The sequence below is a fragment of the Strix aluco genome, chromosome 9, assembly GCF_031877795.1.
Source record: "Strix aluco isolate bStrAlu1 chromosome 9, bStrAlu1.hap1, whole genome shotgun sequence".
In the NCBI taxonomy this organism is placed as follows: Eukaryota; Metazoa; Chordata; class Aves; order Strigiformes; family Strigidae; genus Strix; species Strix aluco.
In genome coordinates, this window is record NC_133939.1 from 5,251,570 (window position 1) to 5,275,112 (window position 23,543).

At 43.4% G+C, this 23,543-nt stretch overlaps 2 protein-coding genes across 4 annotated transcripts in view; both read left to right on the forward strand.

Annotated features, from left to right (window-relative positions):
- The first annotated feature begins 1,830 nt into the window (after positions 1-1,830).
- SAG (S-antigen visual arrestin) lies at positions 1,831-21,131 on the forward strand. 3 transcript variants are annotated; one of them, XM_074833555.1, is made up of 16 exons: positions 1,856-2,165; positions 4,190-4,305; positions 4,876-4,936; positions 5,022-5,066; positions 5,359-5,552; positions 6,794-6,853; positions 8,018-8,085; positions 8,285-8,420; positions 8,781-8,865; positions 10,418-10,490; positions 11,398-11,535; positions 11,850-11,927; positions 12,830-12,853; positions 13,243-13,307; positions 19,287-19,296; positions 19,990-21,131. In XM_074833555.1, exons 2-16 carry the CDS (start codon positions 4,246-4,248, stop codon positions 20,081-20,083), a joined length of 1,191 nt encoding a protein of 396 aa, XP_074689656.1. In that variant the 5' UTR covers positions 1,856-2,165; positions 4,190-4,245; the 3' UTR covers positions 20,084-21,131. The 3 variants fall into 3 exon arrangements, with proteins under 3 accessions (XP_074689655.1, XP_074689656.1, XP_074689657.1); XM_074833554.1 differs by lacking the exon at positions 19,287-19,296 and having other exon boundaries at positions 1,831-2,165; positions 13,243-13,321; positions 19,811-21,131; XM_074833556.1 differs by lacking the exons at positions 19,287-19,296; positions 19,990-21,131 and adding an exon at positions 13,488-13,513 and having other exon boundaries at positions 1,865-2,165.
- DGKD (diacylglycerol kinase delta) overlaps positions 12,841-23,543 on the forward strand; it is a 71,932-nt gene continuing 61,229 nt past the window's right edge. The window contains exons 1-2 of the mRNA XM_074833532.1: positions 12,841-12,853; positions 13,243-13,307. The gene's annotated coding sequence lies outside the window, so the exon portion shown is untranslated. The remainder of the gene's footprint in view (positions 12,854-13,242; positions 13,308-23,543) is intronic.

Here is a 23,543-nt window from a genome sequence, read left to right on the forward strand (position 1 = left end):
ACCCTTCTGTTTTCATAAGAAAAGCAGCCTTCTGTCCACCTCTTGGAAGTGAGAACTGTCGCAAAAATGACAAGGTTCACATTGGCATTCTGAAGCATTTCTAAAGGCAAGATCTTTTTTCTTCTGCCTGTTGCTGTGGCAAAAGGTCCTTGAAAAGGCACCTACCAAGAGTCCGGGCGACCTTGGTTACTGCAGAAAAGCAGATGACTAAATGACAAGTCAGCATGACAAAAGATTATTGGGAGATTAACGTAATAAAAACTCTGCAGGCTCTGCTGAGGAGGATCAGAATGGGTTTAGGATGTTTATAATTTAGGCTGCTATACTTGTATTTTTCTACAACGTGGACACAGACCTTACACAAGGCTTTGTTTTGCCTGTTGGTGCTGTTACAGAGTAGGTTACTCAAGGATAATGGCTACCTAGCTAAGACCTTAGGCATTTTAGTTTAAAATTCCTTAGGACTGGGGTATGTAAGAAATTCTAGTGACCAACTTCAGCTTTTGCTATTGTTTATTTACTTCTGTTGTCCCCCTTTCTGCTTCAGCCTGCAGAGGGAAGAGAAAATGGAGGTACCTGCTGTGCAGAGGTGGCTGCTTGTGCTGTTCCTCTGCTGAAGGTGGAGCTGCCCTTCAGGTGGTTTTGGGGGTGGGGTGGGCATCTTTCTCCAGACATTAGGGTGTGTTAGGAAGCATATGTTATGGAGAAGCCACTTCCAAGCTCCCCTGCAGGTGTTTGCACAACCCACCAGCCCCTCAGAGGAGTAGCAGGTGTAACAGGAATGCTCATTCCTCTCCTGAAGGACGAATACTCCTGCAGCGGCAGCACCACAAACTTTTAATGATATTAGCTTTCCCCTTTTTGCTCTTGTGTGACAGAATAGAATGTGTTGATTTTGTGGGTTAATTTCTGGAGTCTCTTCCCTACTTTCTACAACCGGGATCTGGATTTCCTTTCAGCAACACATATGTGAATTTCCGTGTTTTAGGACTGGCTGGTTTGTGTTTGCCAGACTTGATTAAACAGAGTAGTGATTAAGCTCTCCAAATAATCCACCTCCGGTTAATAAAATGTTTCTGGAATTTGGAAAACACTGAAAGAGCTGAGGAACACTGGTTCTGTGTTCATTTTTTGCAATGATTTGTGTACCCAGGCCACTATATTCAGGCAAATGTTGGTGATTGTTTGCAAAAAGCAAGCTTGATTTGTCACTGCAAGATTGCCTGAGATGGAGGGGGCTGTTCAGGCTGGCAAGTGGAGAGGATATCACATGACCTTTCTAATCAAACTAACAGATGCAGCCCAGAGGAAAGCTACAGCTGTTTATGCAGCTTGCAAGCCAAAAATTACATGTTGTTGTGCATAATTTCAAGACCAAAGGGGGGAGGGGAGCAGGGGAAGCTATTCTTGGGACATTTGCGAGCAGAAAAGCTAAACTAATTGAAATCTCTTCATGTGTCTTGCATCTTGGATGTTGTGCCTCACTCTAGAAGTAAATTAAGGAGGGGAGCTGTACTGGCTAGCAACATACTGTTTTGCATCAGCATGCCAATGGGATGTTGGTGGAGCAATAACAGATAAACTGCTTAGTGATTATGGCAATAATATGTTGTTCTCAATGTTTGGTAGTCCTTTATAATGGCATCTATTTATAGAGACTTGGTTTGGTGTTTTATAAACTCCCTTTTCATAAATGGCTCATGTCTGTTCAGCTTCTTATCAGGCTGGATGGCTTGCAACCCTGGGAGAAGACAGAGAAAGAGCTTTAGAATAAAGCTGCTTTCAGTAACCATCCTGTTCTATGTAAGTCTGGTCTTTACAAAGCATGTGAGTATGACATTGTAGACCTCTTCACTGACGATCTGAGCTTCCTTAGGTAATGCTTTATGTTGCTGACTTAACCACTTTCCAGTTGAATCTTAGCCCAGGTACAATATTTGCTCTTGGAGGGGGATTAATTCTTGAAATCCTGGATGGACGCAACTGGAGACGCGCTTTCAAATCCCCTACAAATTGTCTTCCTTGTTTGCTAAGAGGGTAGTGATTCCTCCTGGTAGATGCGAAGAAGCATAGGACGTAGCTGCGTGGAAAATTCATCTTTCTTCAGCAAAGGAGTTCACGTCTTCTTCCTGTGGCAGCTCCTGTGGCATTTGGAACACAGCAAGGTATTTAATGCTATTTGCTCATTTGTTTATTTGGGTCTACAGCATGAGTAGGGTGTCTTTTGAGCAGCAAATACCATTCTGGACTTAAAAAACCTATCTATGCTTCATAAAAATAGAAATTCTTAAACGTGTAAAGTCGTGTTTCTAATCTCTACTTACATTTTTTCCAGCTCTCTAAGAAGGGAAATTTCTCGTTTTTCTATAGTTTGTTGTGTGCTCATAGGCCCTAGAAACATTTTCTACTCTTGAAACAGTTTTATAATGGGAAAAAAACCAGAACAATAGAGCGGAAGCAAACTGCAAGGACAGTCATACACTGTCAGACCGATGGTCTGTTGAACACAGCACACTCATTCTTACAGGCCCAATAGGGGGAACTGTAAGAGTAAGGCACATGTAGCATCGTCCTTTCCTGATGCTGCTCCTCGGCTTCAGAGCCCTACGGGGTTAAGGTTGCGTCTGGATCATCCTGTCCAACAAAGCCTTTTCTCTGTGAACTCATCTAATCCTGTGAATCAATTCATATTGGTGATTTCCAGAGCCTTCTGCAGCAACACATGTGCACTCTCGAATCTTGTGTTACGTGGGGAAGTGCTGCGCTTCATTTTATTTTGAATTTGCTGGCTGACCACTTAACTGGATGCTGCTATTTTATGACTTACAACAAAGTGAAAAACTAATCTCTCTCCGCTTTGTACCGCTCAGCTTTTCTGGACACCTCTTTCTAGATATCTCTTGTGTCCTTTCAGTCCTTTTTTTTTTTTTTCCTCTGAAGAATCTTATTCCATCAGTTTTTCCCTTGGGTACAAGCTGTTCACAATCCCTGGTTATACCTGTTACATTTCTGGGCAGGTAGCTGGACTGTTATGTTCTTGAGGTCCTTTCTGTTTTGAGTTCAGTGATACCCTGCAAGTAACGGGTTGCATTTGATTCTGACTTAGGAAAATACAGTAGGACAGATGAGTTCTCATTTTGGGTTTGGTCTGACTCCTTACCAGTACATACCACCTTTCTAGGTCTTAGACTGAGCATGAGATATCCCATATGCAGATATGTAGGGGGTTCTGAAATGGTATAAATGGCATTCTCTGTGGTATTCTTGGTTTATTTCCTAATAACTTCTCTGCTTATGTCAAGACATTCTTCTTAAGTGTTACTGAGTATACCTGCATGTCAGACTATAGTTGTATTTTCTTTGAGTGCAATACTTTTCACTTAGTGCTATAGAATATATGGTATTTCATCACCTATCCAGTCTGCGTCATGAAGCACTCCTCCAGCTTAACACAGACAGCTTTATTTTGGGGAATCTGGAATAGCTTTGTGTCTGTGGGCAGGCTATTCACTCCTTATCTAGGCTTCTTTCCATTCATTCAAGGATATGCTCAATAGCAAATGTCCCAGGACAGATAACACTGCACTGTTGTATACTTGCGGTGGTAAAAAACCAAACCAAACCCAAACAGAACTCCCCAAAATAATCCAAACCCTGAAAGTATCCAAAACACATAGTATTGACATTCTTTATTTCCTATATTTTATCCCATTGTTAATGAGTGCAATGATCTTCCTTCTTATCTCATGACATTTTAGAGCCTCTGATGACAAATCTTGAGGTACCTTTTGAAAATCGAAGTACCTTCTGTTGATCAGATTACCTTTTTCTGGGCTCTTATAGACTTCTTCACAAAATTATTCTCTACAAACCTCCCTGCAAAGGCCAGGCTACCCCTTCCTCTCCAGATTTTTCTATTAGTCTACGAATTTTTTAATATGAATGAAAAAGAGTTCTTGGTCTTCTGTAATGTTTCTGAAGAGCTGTTTTTGGATTGACGTTTTTATGTTTTGGGGGTTATTTTTTATGAGGAATTGATAAAATTAAAAGAAACCCACCTCCTGTGCTGCACCTGAGTATCTATTGAAATAGTCTTTGGTAAACTATACATGGGAGGAGAGTGCTTTACCCACCAAATATAATTCCTCTTTTATGTCATCCACCTATTTTTTTCTTCCCTCTTTCCCAGGACATTTTGGGGAAGAAAAGCTTCCTTCATCCACAGTCACATACCCATCTTTGACCATGAGCTGCCCTGAGTCTCAAAAGACAGTTGTCTTCAAAAAAAGCACCCGTGACAAAGCTGTAAGTACCACAACAATGGGTTTATATAGGTATGAGTTTTACTTGTAGTCAGACTGGAGACTTGGTAGAAAGCTCTTTCCTGTCCCCCCCCCCCCCTTTTTTTTTTCTGAAGAAGGACCATGATCTGTATTTAGCGCTAAGTTTGAGATGATGTAAACAGAGTTTATAGGGCGAGCTTCTCATGTATTATAATACAAGAGGAAGGCAACTCGCCTCTCACTCCTCCTGGGTTGTACTCCTGCTGGTAAATGTTTAAAACAAAGCTGATTCATTGTCTTTCCAACCTGATGGCACCAACAATCTTTAAATCTATAGTTCTTTGTCCCATGCGCAAGTATTTATGTTGTATTTTTGGGAGTTGGTCTACATCAGGTCTTCAATTCTGATGTCCTGAAGCATGTGAATAATCCTGTTGAGTCTAGTGGGGACTGCATGTTTGCTGGGTAAAAAGAAATCCATTTAAAATGGAATTGTTCTGATCTCTACAAGATTTATAGCTCTCCACTGTGTGTCTCCCCCCAGCCCCCAACACACAACCACACAACCATCAACACTTTGTTCTCCCTACAGCTGACCATCTACCTGGGAAAGCGAGACTTTATTGACAACACAGGGAATGTGGAACCTGTAGGTAAGTCCACAAGGATATGCGCTGCCCTTCCTGCTCTTGCAACCCTGATTATCCCCTGTTAATCTTTTTTTTTCCTTTTTTTCAGATGGTGTTGTATTGGTGGATCCTGCAATTATCAAGGAGAAAAAAGGTTTGATATTTTATACAACATATGTTTCAGAGATTGTTAGTCCTCTTTTAAAGTGAGATGCTGAAATAGAACCTTTTCATTGTTTTAAGGGTACAAATGTAACTCTCTTCCCCAGTGAATGGGCTTCTTATTCAACATAATGTATGTTCTAACATGGTATGACTACTTACTGGGTTATACAACAGTGTTGAAATGGGTTTCTCTGACTCTGTAGTGCAGAAAGATTTTACACCCCACCCTGGCTGCATTGTTAGCCTGCTGCATGCCTTACCTATCGTGTGCTTCTTTGCAGTATATGTGTCCCTGACCTGTGCTTTCCGCTATGGCCGGGAAGACATTGATGTGATTGGCCTCACCTTCCGACGGGACCTGTTCTTCTCTAGGGTCCAAGTGTACCCACCTGCTGACAAGCCAGAGTCTCTCTCCCACTTGCAGGAATCTCTGATAAAGAAGCTAGGGAAAAATGCTTATCCCTTTTTCTTTACAGTAAGTATCTAATGAGAGCCTCTGACCCTCTTCTCCTTGTCTGTTATTACCAGACTGCTGAGACCCGGTGATGGGCTGAACACAGGGATTAATAGTGAATTCATGTTATGCAAACTTCCAATTTTGAGTGACAGGCAGTGTACCAATTTTTTTTTTTCTTAACGTCCTAAGTGGTAAAGTGCAAGATGACCCTAACTGCATGTGAAAAGTGTTTTCCTTGAAAAGGCAAAGAAAAATGCAGTGTCTTTATGCTAGCAACAGCCCTATATATCCTTGTCTTCCCCATTCCTGGGGGGCTGGAATACTTTATGCTATTGCTCCAGTGCTCACAGAGGAAGTGCCAAATCCTTTCTCGGTGCTCACAGAGGAAGTGCCAAATCCTTTCTCTCTAAAAATGTTATGGATCAAACAAGCGGATGAAAAGCTCTTTACCAGATGTTGTCAACAAATAATAGCTCATTGCCAAATTCTGATTCTGACAGGATATGCTTCCAGTACTGTCAGTGACATGTCTGCCTTAGCATTCCCCAGGAAGATCCAGGTTTGAAAACCACATGCTCTGATACAGCAACAAATAAGTCTTTGAATGATTCTGCTAAATGGGTTGGTACCAGCCATAATGTTATTAACCACTCAGATACAACCTGGTGATCTTCAGACTGCTGGAGTCTCTAATGCGGTGTTAGCACTGAGTCTCCATGAGCTACTCTGCAGCCTTCCCAGCTGATTTCTGGAGCTGCCATCCCTGCCCAGGCCAGGAGTGAATGGATACTGGCTGGTGGCTGACTGGTATTCATGGCCTTAGTTGTGTTTCTGACACAGAGACACTTTGCTCAAGCTTCAAGCCTCTGTGAACAGTGAGTAGCACTGCTGTGAGCTGTATTGATTATCTTGGATCAGGAGCTAGATGTTGCAGCTTCTACTCTAGGCTGTGCCTCTAGGGCTCTGTTTGATTTTTAGACGAGGTGTTTCATGTGCCTGGACTTTCTTTACTTTTTCTATCTTTTTGGTTTTTTCTTGGCTATTAAAGTATTTTTGGAAGAGAGGAACTTGTTCATACAAGGCAAGATAAGACCCAGTATATTAAGGCCCCTATCTTAGCCAGAACTTCAAAGGGTTACTGCATTACAGCGAGTGACCTGTTGTCTCCAGGATTGCTTTGTACCTTTTGTGAGCAATACGTTAGCTAGAGTATCTGTGTAATACTGCTTTGGGGTGTTTTTCTCTTCTTCCTCCCACAGTTTCCAGATTACCTGCCTTGTTCAGTCTCTCTGCAGCCTTCACCTCGTGATGTTGACAAGGTGAGACCAATGGGACACTTGTGTGTATCATGGTTGAGGCAAGTCAGATGGAAAAAGTCATGTGAATTTATTTGTCTAGCTTGAGAATAGAAAGAATAAGCTGATACTGGACTTTGCTGTGCTATGCTACAGATGTCAACCTGACTTAAGAGCTACAAGTGTGTGTCACAGATTTGGAATTTAAATCCACAGAATAAGAAAGGGAATCTAGTCAAATAGCAGCAAGACTACTAAATCTGCAATGCTTGTAGTTTCCTTAAGGGTACCACATGATTTGTGGGTTGGCTGCACATAAAATGATTGTAGCTGTCAGGCTACGTGAGAGAAAAGGAGACTGAGTGCCTAAAATCTCATAGATTGCTATAAATAGCGTGTGTTAAGACCTGCTTCTGAATTAAAACAAATGCAGAGAAGGGCTGGCTTGCACATGTGTGTAAACAAAATAAAAACCCTGGAGTAAAAGTCACCAGATAATGAGATGTTCTGCAAGGTTTCTGACACCATTTAAAATATTCCTTTTATACTTAACTGGACGCTTCTCTGAACAGCACAGCTAGACTAACAGCCAGGCAAGGTGGGATGCAGGTTGTAGAATCCAGTGCAACAGGGGTAAGCTGTGGTTTTTGCCAAGGAATGATATTTTAGCAAAAATTCCCATATTGCTCTGTAGAGAGTTATCTGGGACTCACACAGATGTCCCATGGTGGTATGAACCTGTTAATGCAAAGCTCAGCTTGGCCTGATCACTCCCACTCCTTAGACGTTGGGAAGGAAGAAGATTGACCTTCAAATTGACATTACAAAGCCAGTTCAGAAATTCAGTTCAGAAACCCAAGGTGGCTTGGAGAGCCTTTCAGGCTGGGCAGTCTTATAACCCACAGCATGCTGTGACCTCTGCAGCACTGCGCTCACGGAAAGCCTATTAGGAGTAGGGATGTCACCTGTCAAAGGCTGGGAATTAAGCCTCATTTATCAGGAGCAGCACAGAACTGGTGGATGCTGCCACACCAGTTGGCAAGGATCTCTATTACAATGGTAGGAGGCCAGAAGAATTTGCAGTTGGCAGGAATCTGACAATTTCTGGTGTGCAGAAAGACATTTAAACATCTGCGGATGTTCTTGGCTTCTGACACTGATTTCACAGCTGTCTTCTCTCTCTGGCAGACCTGTGGGGTGGACTTTGAGGTGAAAGCTTTCTCAACAGATAATGTGGACGAGAAAATTCATAAGAGGTAACAGACTGCATGTGTCTGTCTGTCTTCAGCTTTGCCCTTCTTAAAAGGGGTGGGTGGTCCAGTAATGCACCTTGGCTGCTTGTTCAGCTTTGTCCTACTTGTCAGTGGGCTTCTTGGGTGTAAGTACATGTGAATGCAGAACTCCTGCCTCTGCCAAGCACAAAGTACCACCGTGTTGTCCTCTGCTGCTTCCCAGGGACACTACACGTTTGCTGATCCGTAAGGTGCAGTATGCTCCGGAAAAGCCAGGACCCCAACCTTGTACAGAGACCACCTGGCAGTTCTTCATGTCCAACAAGCCATTGCACTTGAAAGCCTGCCTCAGTAAAGAGGTGAGGAGTTTGCCCCGGGGCTGTGAACATCATAGTATTGGCATGCCAATATGCATTTTGATTCTCAAAGCAGCTACTTTTGTGTGTTACTTGGATGATCTCAGCTGAGACTGACTTGTCCCAGCACTCAGGGGCTCTAATGTAATTTATGTCAGTAGCTACTGTTAGGGGAGTCTGAGACCACATTACCAGACACATTTGAGGCTAAGTCAGTCATTGAAGGAAGGGTTGTGAATTGTTGGAAAGGGTCATCTTGCTTTATCTGGCCTCTGTGAGGAGATTTAATCTGGGGGGACTAGAGGGGTTTAGGGCTTGAGAGAAGCCTCCTGGCTGGATTTCTGAGCATTGAATTCCTTCTAGGTGTACTACCATGGCGAGCCCATTCCGGTCACTATCACCATCAACAACAGCACAGACAAAACAGTGAAGAAGATCAAAGTCCAGGGTATGTTTTTACTGTTACTTGGGATTCTTTGACGGCAAGAAGACTGAATGGTGAGAGGACTGCAGCAGAGCCAGAATTTAGTGCTTGCAACAGCTTAAGCAGGCAGTCTGGGACAAGTCAGGAATTTGTCCCTCCAACCTGTCTGTTGCTGTTTCTTTGCAGTTTCATCAAACACTGCAGCTTTTTTCCTGACTCTCATGGTTACTCATATGGCTTAATTTCAGGCACCAGTATGGCTCCTCTAGTAAAGAGAAAGTGTCTGGCACCTGCAGCGGGCAAGGCAGGTGCTGTGGAGAAAAATCCACCTCTTTTGTGAGGCCAGTGGGAAGGGCTCCCCTGTCAATGTCATGCTCCTGCTAACTGTGAATGTGCCTAGGTTGCATACAATTTTGCCTGGGGTTTGAGAAACATCTGGCAATGGGTGAAACAGCCTCTCTGCCAGTGATGGTGTAATTCCTCCTGAGGAAGCTGAGGGCAGGGGCTGAGAGGAGTTTCAGTATTGTGCCTGTGTTTTACTTGTGGCACTGCCTGTTTTCATCCCATAAGCCTCATTGCACTTGGACCTGTGAAAGATGAAGGATTGCTTTGTCTCTGAGAGACAAAGCCACAGCCTTCCAGTACCTGAAGAGGGCCTACAGGAAAGCTGGAGGAACTTTTACAAGGACATGTGGTGATAGGAAAAGGGGTAATGGCTTTAAACTGACAGAGGGCAGATTTAGATTAGATATAAGGAAAAAATTCTTCCCTGTGAGGGTGGTGAGACACTGACACAGGTTGCCCAGAGAAGCTGTGGCTGCCCCCTCCCTGGAAGGGTTCAAGACCAGGTTGGATGGGGCTTTGGGCAACCTGGGCTAGTGGAAGGTGTCCCTGCCCATGGCAGGGGGTTGGGACTGGGTGATCTTTAAGGTCCCTTCCAACCCAAACCATTCTATGAGAAACAGAAGAGAAGACAGGGAGGGAACAAAATTGAGGAGGTTTTTTGCAAAACTCTGTGGCAGAGAAAGATGGTCAGTGCTGGTCTTGGATGCCCTGTCTAGTGATTCCCAAATATTTTTAGGCTGATGTGCTTCTGTCAGGCTTAAAAAGAACTTGCTGGTCCCCAGATTCTCTCATCAGTGTTTCAGAACTACCTTATGGTTTTTTTGGTGTTTGATTGGAGAATATAAGCCATTTGTTATCACGGGCTCTTGTCTGCAGTCTGCTTGGTGAGGGTGTCTCCTGAATGCAAATGCATGGGCATACTCAGGAGATACCAGAGACCAGAGATAAACGTGGACACACTGGAAAGAGCAGGCTCCCAAGGGAAACTGTGCGTTATTGACTTTTTGTCATCTCCAAATCAAGGCTGGGTGCCTTTCAGGGAAGATAGACTTTGGCCATTTGTGTGCTGTTGGTCTCTATCCATGTCATGCTGTCTGAGCTGGTGGTCCCTTCAGGCTCTAAATGGATGGGTTTTCCTGCTGTCCTCATGTTGTCCATTCCTGAGACTGGGTGGTGGCAGCTGTGTTGTTTCTGATGTGTATGCACAACTGATTGCTTTCTCCCTTTTCAGTGGAGCAGGTTGCCAATGTGGTTTTGTACTCCAGTGACTACTATACAAAAGTGGTAGCTGCTGAGGAAGCACAGTGAGTAAATGCTCTGCTTATCCCTTCTTGCTCCTTCACACCCTTTTAATTACCCTCCTCAGTAATGGGAGATACTCTTAGCTATAGTCTAGCAGCTGCTTGCTGTTACAGTGCTCTCTCCTCTTATTTTGTGTGTGTGTGTCCCACACCACCCGTAGTCTCTGGGTGCAGCTTGTCTCTTTTTCACATGGCCAGCACAGATCCTGCACATTTTTTCAGAGAATGGGGAGGTTGCAGAAGAGGTTTGAAAAGTAGTTGCCTGTTAGAAAAACTTAGCAGGGGCAGCGGAAGGCTGCCCATTACTTGAAATCTTTAAATAGAGATGCAACATTTTTCTGAAAGATGCTGCTGTTTGAGTGGAAGTCATGGATGCTCTAGCTTGAGGTCAGTTGTCTTCACACATTTTCCTTTGGCTTCTTCTGGCATTAGAAAGCCCATGAAAACTTGAGCCTATTGACACTGTGGAGAACCGCTTGCTCTTTTGCACTGCGTTGGCAGTCTAGCGTTGAACTTTGTGAAGAGGGTTGGACACACCCAGATGCTTTATATTCTTCTGGTGTTTTGCTTTGTAGCTTAGGGACATGTTTTCCATTGAGTATTGGTCTTCTCAGCTAGGATTCATTTTGTCCAAATTTGGAGGTCTGCAGCATGGTTTTGACCTACTTTAGAGGTCTGCCTTCATGTGAAATTAATGATTTTCTACAAGTGCTTGTTCCTCTCTGCTGATTATAAAGGGAATTTTTTTACTGGTTTAGATGTATACTTCTTCACTGGAGACAACTAAATTTGAACAGATAAATTCCACCCCTTTTGGATGTCTTTGTAATCTGTTTTGAATTATCTTGGTTTGTGTGTGTAACAGAAATCAGAGTGTATCACTTTCCTCCTCTCACCTTCTTATTTTCAGAGAAAAGGTGCAGCCAAACAGCAGCCTGACCAAGACACTGACACTTTTGCCCTTGCTAGCAAATAACCGGGAGACACGGGAAATAGCTCTGGATGGAAGGCTAAAGGATGAGGACACCAACTTGGCTTCTAGTACTATGTGAGTAGAGTTTTAAATGATCCCAGGTAGTAGAGGGTTATAAAGAAGAGGGGAGGATGGAGGAGACACTTTTATCAGGAGTTTGTACCTGTAAATGTGTGTCCAGATGGGTGCATCCAAGTTGCATTGCTTACCCTATCGTATTCATTCAGGATAAATAGTGATTACAGCTCTGGAGAGGTATTAGCTCTCCCTGAGGCTTGTCTGCTCTATCACACTCAGGAGAATGGGATGGTCACCTAGTTCTTGCTCCAGCCGTGTATTGTTGCTATGTTGCTGCACCACCTAACTCTGCTGTCTGTTTTCTCTGGTAGTATTAAGGATGGAATAGACAAAACAGTGATGGGGATTCTGGTTTCCTACAGGATCAAAGTGAAGCTCACTGTTCCAGGGTAAGAGTAGCAGACTTTTTTTGTTACATTTGCATAGAGTTAAAAGAGGGGAGTGTGTGTACTTCATTGACAAGGGAGGAGAGGGCCGGACAGTCCACCCCGAGAGAAAAGTCACATATTGTAGGACATCAGGCTCCCTCTAAAGCATGAGTTGCCTGGAAATCAATCTTGGCCTATTCGAAGAACTTATCCTGAGCCAGAGGAGTTGGACTACCTTCCTTATATGCCATATGACTTTATGGCTGAAGTATGAACCTCTGGTTTGCATTGCAATTTTTTGTTTCAAAGCCATAACTTATTTTGTGAGAACTGAAGTGAAACTTTGTGTGAGCTTTTATGTTGGTGTTCTTGTTCTTCCAGAGCAGAAGGTAGAGACATCTGCCTGAGAGTCATAAATACTGTAGCTCAGGTTCTGTACTGAGCCAGCTTTCTGGGAGAAGCTGATGTTATCAATATGAGCTAGTTCCCAGCATACAGTGCAAAAGAGGACAAGGATAGTAGCTCTCAGTTGATGATAGTCACTGTTTACTTTTGTATTTCATTTATCTACCCTTCTTTCTAGTATAAAAATGAGTCAATGATTTGCCTAAAGTGTGATAAAATGATTGCTGCCTTCTGTGGTCCTGTGGTTGCTGTTGCCCTTTGGCTCTCAGAAAAGTAGCCATGCCCAACACCTGGTCAGGAGTTCCAAAATTTAGACTCTTTCTCCATGGAAAGGACATGAAAAATGAAAATTACCTTTTTTAAAAACAAGTTTATTTGGATGTTATGCTTTGTGTCAAGTAGAGAAGAGTATATGAGGAAGGTGATTTCAGTAGTCCAACACTAAAACAGCATTTGGTAGAGCATCGGAATGGAAAGGCACTAAATATGCTTGTTTTTCTGCTTGTTTTCTTCTGTAGCATGCTGGGAGACCTCACCTCCAGGTAAATGTCATTTTCCTTTTCAGATCATGCAGTCATAGTTGTTAATTCGCCTTTTTTACACTCTTTCCTATTCCCTTTCCTGCCTCCCTAAAAAAAATAACTATCCCTTAAGCTGATAGATGTAAGAAGCCTGTGCATTCAGCTGTGAAAATGAAGCAATTACAAAAATATCTTTGACTTTATGTACATGCAAGTACATTCAACACATAATAAACCTGGTTTATCTCTCAGAAATCGAGAGTTTAACTCTTTTTGAGGGGAAAATTATGATTAGAAAAAGGTGGAAGAATGGCTGAAGCTGGAGTTCAGGGCTTGGGCTGGCCTGAGGTGGGGACTGAACCAGGATGAATGGAGCTGTGAATCTGATGCATTCTCTTTTCTCCCCAAAGTGAAGTGGGCACAGAGCTGCCATTTCGTCTCATGCACCCCAAACCTGACGAAAAGAACCTATCAGGTCAGTTATGCCTGGTTTTTGCCTTTCTCCGTTAACAGACTCAGGTGAAATCTTACCATTGCAAGGCTTATAGTGATTTGTTCTATAGGAAGGCTTTAGAGTCTGCAAGGCTCTATGGGGACTGCTCTCTGTGTGTGTATATGTATCTGCATGTGTATATGTGTATATCTCAACCTCAAGGCACAAAATAGCAAGGAGGAGGAATGCTAAGATGGGAGAAGGTGGAAGTGGGCCATGTTCCTTTTTTATCTTTCATCTGTGGAATCACAACTCAAAGCAGAGGGGCTTGAGGAAGCACTGCACAGTTGAATCTCATGACTACTGTGCAAAATTTTCTGAACGAAGCTGTCCGCAATTCCTAGCCAGACTCTAATACAGCAAACAAGAATCTGTCACAGAAAACACCTAAGACACATGAACACTGTAAAAAATAAAATCTTTCCAGCAAAGTTAAGAGGTGATAAAACTGTTTGTGATTTTAGAGTCCCTGTTATCTTGATGTGGCATTGGCCACAGTGTCTGTGATGTGGCCTTTATGTTCAGTGGGTATCTGAGAGGAACGTCTTTGCAGAGTCAGGTCAGTAAATGGAAGTGTGGGAACTTTAAATCAGCATAAGGAGCATGTTGAGAATTGGGATCAGATGCCAAAACTGCAGGCTGTCTTGAGCATCTGTGTTCTCCTCCCACTTCCTCAGGCCCTGACTGGCCCTGTTCTCTAATGGTGAACATGCAGAAACCGCAAGGTGCTTGCACTAAACCAGAAGCTCCTGTACAGCATGCGAAGCAGCTACTGAACACAAAACATTATGCCAGCCTTTCAGTGTTGGGCTGTTATAGATGAGTCATCTTGTCCTACCCTCTATATTTGGACAGAGTTGCATGGGTTTCAAACAAAAACCCATGGCTGTTTCTGTGTTGCTTTTCTTTTTTTCTTTTTTCTTTGAGCCCAAACTTACCTAAAGCTACTGTTTCTGAGAACATGACCACTGGAAGATGATGGTGGAACCCGTGAAGAGTTATCCTGAGATAGGTGCTTTGTTCTGTACTGGAAGCATTAGAAAGGGGTGACTTGAGTCTTATTGTGCAAAATTGCTGGAGGAATCAAGTGTGAGTGATGAGAAGAGAGACTGGTGATCCCACTCCACACTCAGTTGCTCTGGTTGGGAATCAGTGTTTGCTAATTATGGATGTGCTGGCGTGGGTGGAGGTAGGTTTCTTCGCTCCTGTAAGAATTGCACTATAGGAAACTCCTTTTCACTGGGAAAACCCCTGCTATGAGCTGTGTCAGCATAGCCTCTTAGCACAGACACAGAACATGCTCATAGGAGAAGTTTTTTGTGCATGTTACACCCCATCAGAGCCACAGTGAGCCTGGGAAGCACCTTCAGGACAAATCCATAAGGCCTATTCCCCTCTCACCCCTTTTCTGCTGTGGCCACAAAGAGGAGAGCCATGTAACCGAAGAGTAGCATAGGACACCCCACAGCGGCATGCAGCCCAAAGCTGCCTCCAGCTGTCCAGCAAGGTGAAAATCAGGTCCTCAGGGGTGGTCCACAGGACTAAAAAGGTTGGATCACCTTGGAGAAGCTGCTGTGAAGCGAATGTTTTTGTTGGCATAGCTGTGCCCATGCTGCAGGTTTCCCTTTCATGCTGCAGGCCGGTGAAGCTCTGCCAGCAAAACCCTGACATTGCTGCACACTTGATCATGATCTCAAATGGGTGACTCACTGTGGGAGAGCCGCTTTGGCAAGGGTCTTTTGCCTCTTCGGGTAGCTTGTATATACTGAAGCATTTCCCTCAGGCTTTCCTGCACAAATCCCCCTGCCCAGGACCTGGGTGAGGGGCTGGGACTGGCATTGGTGGCTCCAGGAGCGGTGGCTGGTGAGGGACATCTAGTGCCCATGGGGAGCCTCGCAGGGCAGAGGTTCTGGGGGGCGGCTGAGGGCTGCAAAACCTGGAGCTTTCATGGTTACAGAGAAAAGCTTGAAAACGTCAAACAAGGATCACCCAAAGGCTTAGGCAACTGTAAAGAATTGTGCGTTTTTAGAATGGAGTGAATTTTTTTTACGTGACATTTTTTGATGTTAAAATGCTGTAACCCCCTTTCTATTACTTACACTTCAGGCAGATAATTCTGGCAGAAGCATTTGCAATATGAGATAAAATGGAAGTCAGTCAGTTCTCCCTTCTAAGATAATTTCAAAGGATGCCTGATATACTCCTTTATATAGTACACTCAAAAGGATGTGGGCAGAAGACTTTACGAGGGAAATGGAGAACTGCAATATTTCTCAGATCGCTTCCCCCAACACATCCTCTTACTAAAGGCACAGCCCACGTATTGTTTGCTACATCAAAGTCTTCTAGGAGTTTGCTGTCAGAAGACAGCTATGGTTCATGTATTTTATACAGATGGAAATTGCAAATTTCTACAAATTGAAAAAAATACAGGTAGTTTCAGGAGCTTATCCCATGGGAAAGCCCTACAAATGGTTAACTTGAGAAATAAATGCTTTCTCTTAAAAAAAGATACTGTAACACAGCAGAAAATTCCTCTGAAGCCTGCATAGCTGACATGAAAACTGTGCTGGAATGTGGTGTCTGAGCTCATTACAGGGCATAAAACAGCCTCCCATATGAAGCTGGTAAACTAAAACTCTTTCCGTCTTTATTGGCTGGTAGTTTTCCATGCACTGTGCCTAATTACTCTTCCCAATTATGAGTTCATGCTTTTTAAATTTTTAATCTACCACTTAGTTCATAAACTCTGAGAAATAAAATCTGTTTCATTAGTGAAATACCATCTGATTTGGAATCAAGCGAATCAAGACTTAATTGCAGAGATGGAGCTTCAACAAACTGTTTAGACTCTCAAGAGCCCCCAAAGATGGAATTTTTCTTTGCTGGCTAGTTCGGCAGCCTCTGCAGTGGATGTAGGCAGGGGTGCATACACAGGGAATTTTGAGATCACTCCTTATCTTCTTTTTCCGTTCCCTTTTGTTTTTACTGATGACTCAGTAGTAACCAGTTTGCCTATTGCACCTCCCTGCTTACTTGACTGCCACTTCATCTTAACAGCTGAGAGAAAGAAGTCAAAGCAACCGTTTTACAGAGTCAAAGCTGAAGTGGGATTAAAAAATGCCATGTATTATGATTTATTCCTTGCAGTGTAGTAATACCCTCTTTCCTTCTCTAGCCCAGGTGATTTACGGCAAAAGTAGATAAAACGTGTAGCATCAGTATATTTAATCATGCAGGGCTGATTTGAGTGTAGAGAACCTCAGAGAGATAAGCGTTCTCAAGAACATGGTTTAATTTTTTTAGGGCCAAACTGGGGCAAGTGTGGTCAACTGCTGTGTGCTTTATGTCACAGCAGATTGCTTTGCCCTTTTTATTTGTCTGTGAGCAAGCTTTGAAGCATTCATCACTCAGTGAAATCAGGTCTGTCAGTGCATGGCTATTGCAGATTGCTTGATCTTTCTTTTCTGTGTCTGGAAGAGACAGAATAGGAACGGCTTGCTACCTTTCCTGTGTTTATTTATAGCTTTCTTGTCTTGGACTCCTTGTAGGCCAGCATTTGCATGTTTCATGTGTGCTGGTTTTGCAACTGGTTTTGGACCCATGTGGTTCACAGGCGGTTATTTTTAGGCAAAGCAGCTCCTGTCACATTGGCAGTCTGTCTTTTCCGCCTGTTGACAAAAATGTATAGAGATCTGTTTCTTTTAAAGATAGATTCAAACTGGGCTGTGTCTCTTTATGCTTCCAAGACCTTTCCCAGTCAGCAGTTAGCCCAGAAGCTCCTGCTGGGTTTTCCTCAAGGCTGTGGTCTCAGTGTGAGTTCTTTGGTCTGGGGTTTTCCTGCCCTTCTCCTCATGTTTTACATTTTGTAGGCCTATGTCTTGGACACTGGCCTTTGTTTTGGCTGTTGTTCAACAAATGGTCATTTATCTGCTCCCTTGTTAAACTTGCACCAAGGGGCTGGTTTCAAGAAACCCATAAATGCTTTGTCACTTTAATAGTAAAGCTATACCTGCCCTGTATTGGTATTGTAACTTTCAGAAGTTAGTAAATTTTTAAAGCACTTGAATGTGTTGAAAAATAACACAGCCTACTCCATTTTTTTTTTCCCACCCATAAAGTTAAGAGAGGTTAAAAGCAAGCTTATAATGAAAATTACCATATGCCACAACTTTAATTATATGGAATCATTTCTGTGGCTGCATAATAAAAGCTTACAGAAAACCCTCTGCAGAGAGTATGATGACATTCTGGAGCCTCATTGATCCTTGAACACAGCCCCCTCCTATCCCAACCCTCAAAACAATTGCTGGCATGCCAGTTAGAAAAAGAAAAAGTCTGCCCACTTTCAGGTTCCTGAGAATTTTTCAATATCATAATGTTAAATAAGACACAAGACAGCAAGAGAACTATGTGGAGTGGGACTAACTCCTTCTAGGGTGCAAATGTAGCCATTTAACAAGCATATGGGATGTAGTATAGCAGCCTGAATGCAAAGTAGCGCATCTTTGAATGTCATTGTACATCTGAGGTATAGCATAAGCATTACGCTGCTGCCATACTACCTATGTATTGATTCTGTAATCACTTATCTGACAGGTAAAGTATGTGCCCAACTGAAACGATACCTATTTCCCCCCCTCAACCCATTTTGTAAAACTGGCTTCAAACCTCATTGGTGGGTATCTCACTCAGCTTCACCCACGTCATTGATGTCACTGTTCCCATAGTAATGAATGTACTTCAGAGAGGGGAAAGAGAGCAGACTATTTAAAGAATAAAAATTGGGGGAAAATTGAAATGAGAATGATGCATTATGTGTTGGAAATTTCCAAAGTTCTAAATATTTCATTTAAAATCCATTCCAATCAAGCATGCATGATCTGAGACTTTCCAGACTTCATCTTAGCTTCTGTGAGTAGAGGAAATCATCCTTTTTGAGTCTGGATAGACACCATCATGAATGTCTTTACATGATCCATCCTTTGAGGCATTTTGGCTAGAGTGGCCCCATTTGGCACACATTTTAATGCTGACTTTTCCAGCAGTGCTAGTTGCTACTTGTTGCCCTTGATTTCAGTGTGTGTTGTGGGTGGGAGTTCTCCAGGTAGCAAGTTATGCAGTCACTGAAGCATCCCAGATCCCTGACAACTTCTGTAGAATGATGGCCTAGGTGCACTTTGCTCACTGACTTAAACTCATGAGAAGTAAGCCAGTGAAGTGACTGTTACTTGCTAAACCTAAAGTAACTGTGAGAACAAAAAAATCCCTGCCCCCATTTCATCACTGCAATACAGTCTGTTCTGCTTATTTTAGGCTGTGCTGAAACAGCTTCCAAGGAATCCTGTGAGCAAGCAGGATTTGTTACGGTGTGGTTAGCAAAGATCCCATTACAGAACACAAGTGCCAAAGGACTCAGGATTATATTTAGGCAAGGATGAAATCAGGAGTATTGCCTCAAGTGCATAAACTATCTAATGAGAGACCACCTAGGCCCTTCTGTATTCTGACCTCGTTTGATTTTTAATACCTTCATGTTTATTGAACGAGAACATCGTCTTCTCGTTAGCTGACTACTTAAATTACAGTGACAGACCAATTAAGACTAACATCATATCACACAAGCACTGTCATCTCTGAGTAGAAGTGTGTGCACAGATGTCTCTCACAGCTGTGACCATGAGCAAGCGTAAATGGGAAAATCTGTGTTTCTCAGCCCTTCTGATGTCTTGGGCAACGTTGCTAGAGTGCTTTTCCACTCGGGATATCAAGTTTTGCTTCATCAGGTGCATGTACGCACATTTTGAGAGTTTCTGGAATTCTCCTTGTATTGCTGCAAGTCCTACTGCTTGTTACTGTTTGGTCTTGTCAGTTTATCGATTTTTTTACTGGTCCTAGCATTCACTGTTCTAACGATTGGTGTGTCTTTTTTCCTCTTTTACTGCATGCTGATGACTGCAGGGAAGGGCGGGTAAGTTTCTTTTCATAATATTTCACTATTCACTAATAATATTTCATTAATAATAATTCTAGCTGCAGTTGTGCATTGACTCTTGAAAACCCCTCAAAATTGTCTGAAAATCCACAAGGTTCACAGAGTATGAGCTTAAATCCAAAGTAAGTTACTGCAGCTTGAAAAATTACTGCTATCAGTTGAACATTGGTGACTGACCATGTGAAACTAGTTTAAGACAACATGTTTTGCCTCACAGTTGGAGGGGGAGGGATGTGTCTGTGGTCAGCTGATGCTCTGTAGCTCTAAGTTTCAGAAGTTCAATAGGTTTGACTATGTGCCCTTATTTTAGTACAGAAGGAATAAGGATGAAAGGTTTCACATTTTATTTCTAGACAAAGACCCTTTCAGGCTGCATACTATTTAGCTAGCTGATAAATACTTAGCTGGAATGGACATGATTTGGTACAGATTAAAACCTCCTTAGTTTGTGTCCTGACTTGCTCAATCAACTGCTTTTCATACTAGCTAGAATACCACCAATGAAGATGGTGCCTGTGGGAATGTGATCCAAATCCCTTTGAAGACAAAGGAAACATTACCAGAATCTGCTCCGGGCTTCTCATCTTCCTCCTATATGTTTTCGTTAGTCTGGTGGTATAAAAAAACTGCTAACATCATTTTGAAAGAACTGTGTTTCTTCCATTTCAGTGAAGCAGAGCTGGTATTTGAGGAGTTTGCTCGTCAACAGCTAAAAGATATGCTTGATGATGAAGACAAGGATATGCCCTCAGCTGATGAGTGACTAAAAGAACAAGCTGCCAGAGAAGCTATGTAGTCTGGCATCAATTACAAGTTTAGGAGCTAGGTTTCTAGTAAACTGCATGTTCTCAGTGCATGCATGGTCTTCCAGGGATCAGCCCTGAGATCAGTGGACGTAAAACCATGAATCTAAACCCGTGAATCTCTATTGCTTATTAAAAGCTTCAGCTCTAGAAGAATGTAGCAAACTCAAAACCTGATGCTTACTTGAGCTACCAGAGGACAGGAAGGCTGCCGTGCCATGACTTCTGCATTCAGGGCTACCTAGCAAAAAGGTTGGTGGTTTCACCACTGATGAGAGCTTAAATGATGGTTTGTGCAGCCTGCCTAGACCTACGCGGTGTCAAAGAGTCTCTGACTTTGAAATGCTAGTGAACCAAGTCCTGGTCTGGACTGGCTTGCAGTCTTTGGTGATTCATTGAAGTTTCTCAGCGGACTGTACAAAACTGATTTTATTTCCTTTTGGTTGCTTTTGCATTTATGCTTTACGAAACTCATCTAGTGAATATTATTAGTGCTTGCACTGTCCCCCTGTGTGGCTTTCATCCACTTTCTGTATTATTAAATGTCTTGCAAGTCATCTTCCCCAGTGGCTATAATGCTGAGATACAATGTTAGTTTTCTAGCAATATTCTTAACCACCACATTATTAAAGATGAGAGGAATGTGCACTGTCCATGAATTCCTTAACAAAGCTCCCTGTATACACAACTCCAAACAGAGAACTGCTAGTCCAGACTGATCCTATATTTAATCTAGTTTCCTGTATGCAAGAGAGCTTCAAAGGAGGGTGCAGTAAAATTAAGGAGGAAATTATGGGACAGCCTGCCCCGAGGAGCCTTTTCCAACATCCATCTGCCAGAGGTCGGTTTATGCTCTAAGAAAAGAGATTGTATTAGGCAAACTTTGTTCTCTTTTGTTGATCTGGATATTCTCATTATCCATGTAAGTGTCTAATCCTTTCCTGAATCTCACTTATATTTTGGCTGAAGTGAGTTGCATCAACTAATTACATTTTGCATGTAAAACGACTGGTGTTTTCTTTTTCTTGTTTGTGCTCTAAATCTGCTTTTCAATGTCTCTGGTTTAAACTCGGGAAAGTCTGAATGCAGAGCGTACATTTACTAATATAAACTTATGCTTCCCACTCTATGCACTGGAAAATGGAATTAAGAACTTCCCACTTATATCTTGGTTAACAATGATGTGCTTTTAACAGAGAAGAAAATGAGGGAGACATTTTTGAGATGTCTGTTTCCTTCCAGCGGGAGCAGGACTCCTGGTGAAAGCCTGCTGTAAGCGCGTTGCACTCCCATCCTGGTTCAGGCTGCAGAGGCTGCATGAACTGAGCTTGCCCACTCTCTGGCTCAGGCTACTACTGACCACTGTAACAAGTCAAAGCAGCCTGCTTTGGAGAAAAGTGGGGGCTGTTCTCTGGCATTTCTGCAGAATTGTTCTATATACAGGCCTTGTTTTTTGAGCAGAGGCTTGTTTGTTTGTTCTTGTTGACACCATCATGGTTACAAGCCCTACTTTTACAGATGGTCCAAAGGTTTTAACCAAACAGCTTTATATGTGGCCTCAAACACTTACAAATAGGTTGGGTTAAAAGTAAAGCCTTCTCCTGTTTTGCTTTGTAAACTGGTCTTGATTAAGATGATGAAAGCAGTTAATTAAGACCACAGCTGATTTCACAGTTCCATCAGTGCTCTCACCTAATACCACCTGTCAGTGTGTTTGGCTCCATTAGTCACAGCTGTCTCACCTTAGGTGAAATTGCAAGAGGCAGTATATTTGCTCTGCTCTTTCTAAGCATTGTGTGCTTTGCTGCTAAAGACGACCTGTGGCCATTTTCTGGTGTTCGTGGTCAGTATAATTTCTGTGTAATTTCAGCTTTGGGTTTGGGGGAGGGTGAGGCGTTTGCACCTGGATTTCTGGGAAGGCTTTTCTAATGATTGCCTTGGTATTTTTACTACTAATTTTTTGATGACTTGAGAAGAATGCACTGATACAGTAAGGTTGAGCAAATTACTGGAGAGCTGGTATTCAGGCAATCCTTTAAAGATGCTAAGAGGAGGAGGGGGAACAGTGTGTGACTATCTTCTAGTCTTGCTTTAAAGTGCAGCTTGCTCTACAGAGGTGCTTCCTTCAATGTTACTGGACCTGTAAGTATGGGACTAGCAAACTTAGAGGCCCAATTCCTTTTTTTTCCTTACATGTCAGCCTTGTGAGACGCCTCTGTCGCTGTCTTTCAAATTCATCTGCGGTGATGACTTCCATAAGCTGTGTAACAAAATCACAGTGCGCTCTGCTGTGCGATGGGGAGGAGTCAGAACGGTTATTAAATCTGTTCTCTTGCCTGAGCTTGGGAAAGCACTTTCAGACATTGACGGTTTGTTTAGCCCATGCTGGACGTTTGCTCATTTGCTTAGAGAGCAAGGGCTTTCTGCTGGTTCCTTCAGCTCCCTGTCCTGCAGGCCAGGCTGGACTTTTATTCTTCTGCCCTTCAGTCAGCAGATGCTGACCTCTGTCAGCAGAAAAGAGGTCTCTAGCTGGAACTGTTTGCCTTTTATCTTTGCTTTCTTCTGGTTGTGATGTTACGCTGATCTTTCACCAAGTCAGACCTGTAGCCTGCTATTCGTATTTACAGCTGGGGGAGAGCGATCCAATTTCCTGACCCTGTGCCTTTGATGTGGTGGGACTCCATTTATAGAAAGCCTGCCAGCTCCAGGAGAGGGATGCGCTCTGGTAGTGATAGTATCTCTGAAACTGCTGCTTCTGAACGCAGCTTTTCTCAAGTACGTGGCCTCTGCTTTAGCCGCATGTCTGCTGACGGGACTGGTTTAGTGACAAATGCTTTCCCCTCGTACCTCTTCATGAAATCCCAGATGAAACACCGCGCACTGTCCCGGAGCTGTAGCTACCGGGGCATTAGAGAAACAAGTGCTTCAGGGCTGAGTTGCCTCACACTCACGGAGGCCGTGAGGAGTGGGCTGTGAGGAGGCAGCCGAGGGTGTTTCCTGAAGAATGGAGTGGTGTTGGGCAGCTGAGCCTGCTTGGGCGCTGGGAGAGCAGCAAGCCGCTGTAAGATGGAGCAGGTGCAATGTACCTTTTCGTGCAGGAGGTCGGTACGGCAGATCTCACCTAAGGGGGGAGAAGGATTTCCCCACAGTATTTTATTATATCCAGTGGAACAATGGGAGCGCTGGAACCAACTGCAGGGGTCGGGGCCGCCATTCAGCAGCGAGATCTGAGCTGAAAAGGCTTTTCTCTGCCTCCCGTCAGCCACGGGACCGCTCGGACCCGGCAGAGGCCAGTGTGAGCGATGCTCAGGTGGGAGGGCGAGGGGCGGGGGCCCGGTGAGAGCCCGTGTGGGTCCGTGCCGGGGGCGGGGGAGGCGGCCCGGCCCGGCCCGCCTCAGCGCGTCCCCTCCGACCTGCACC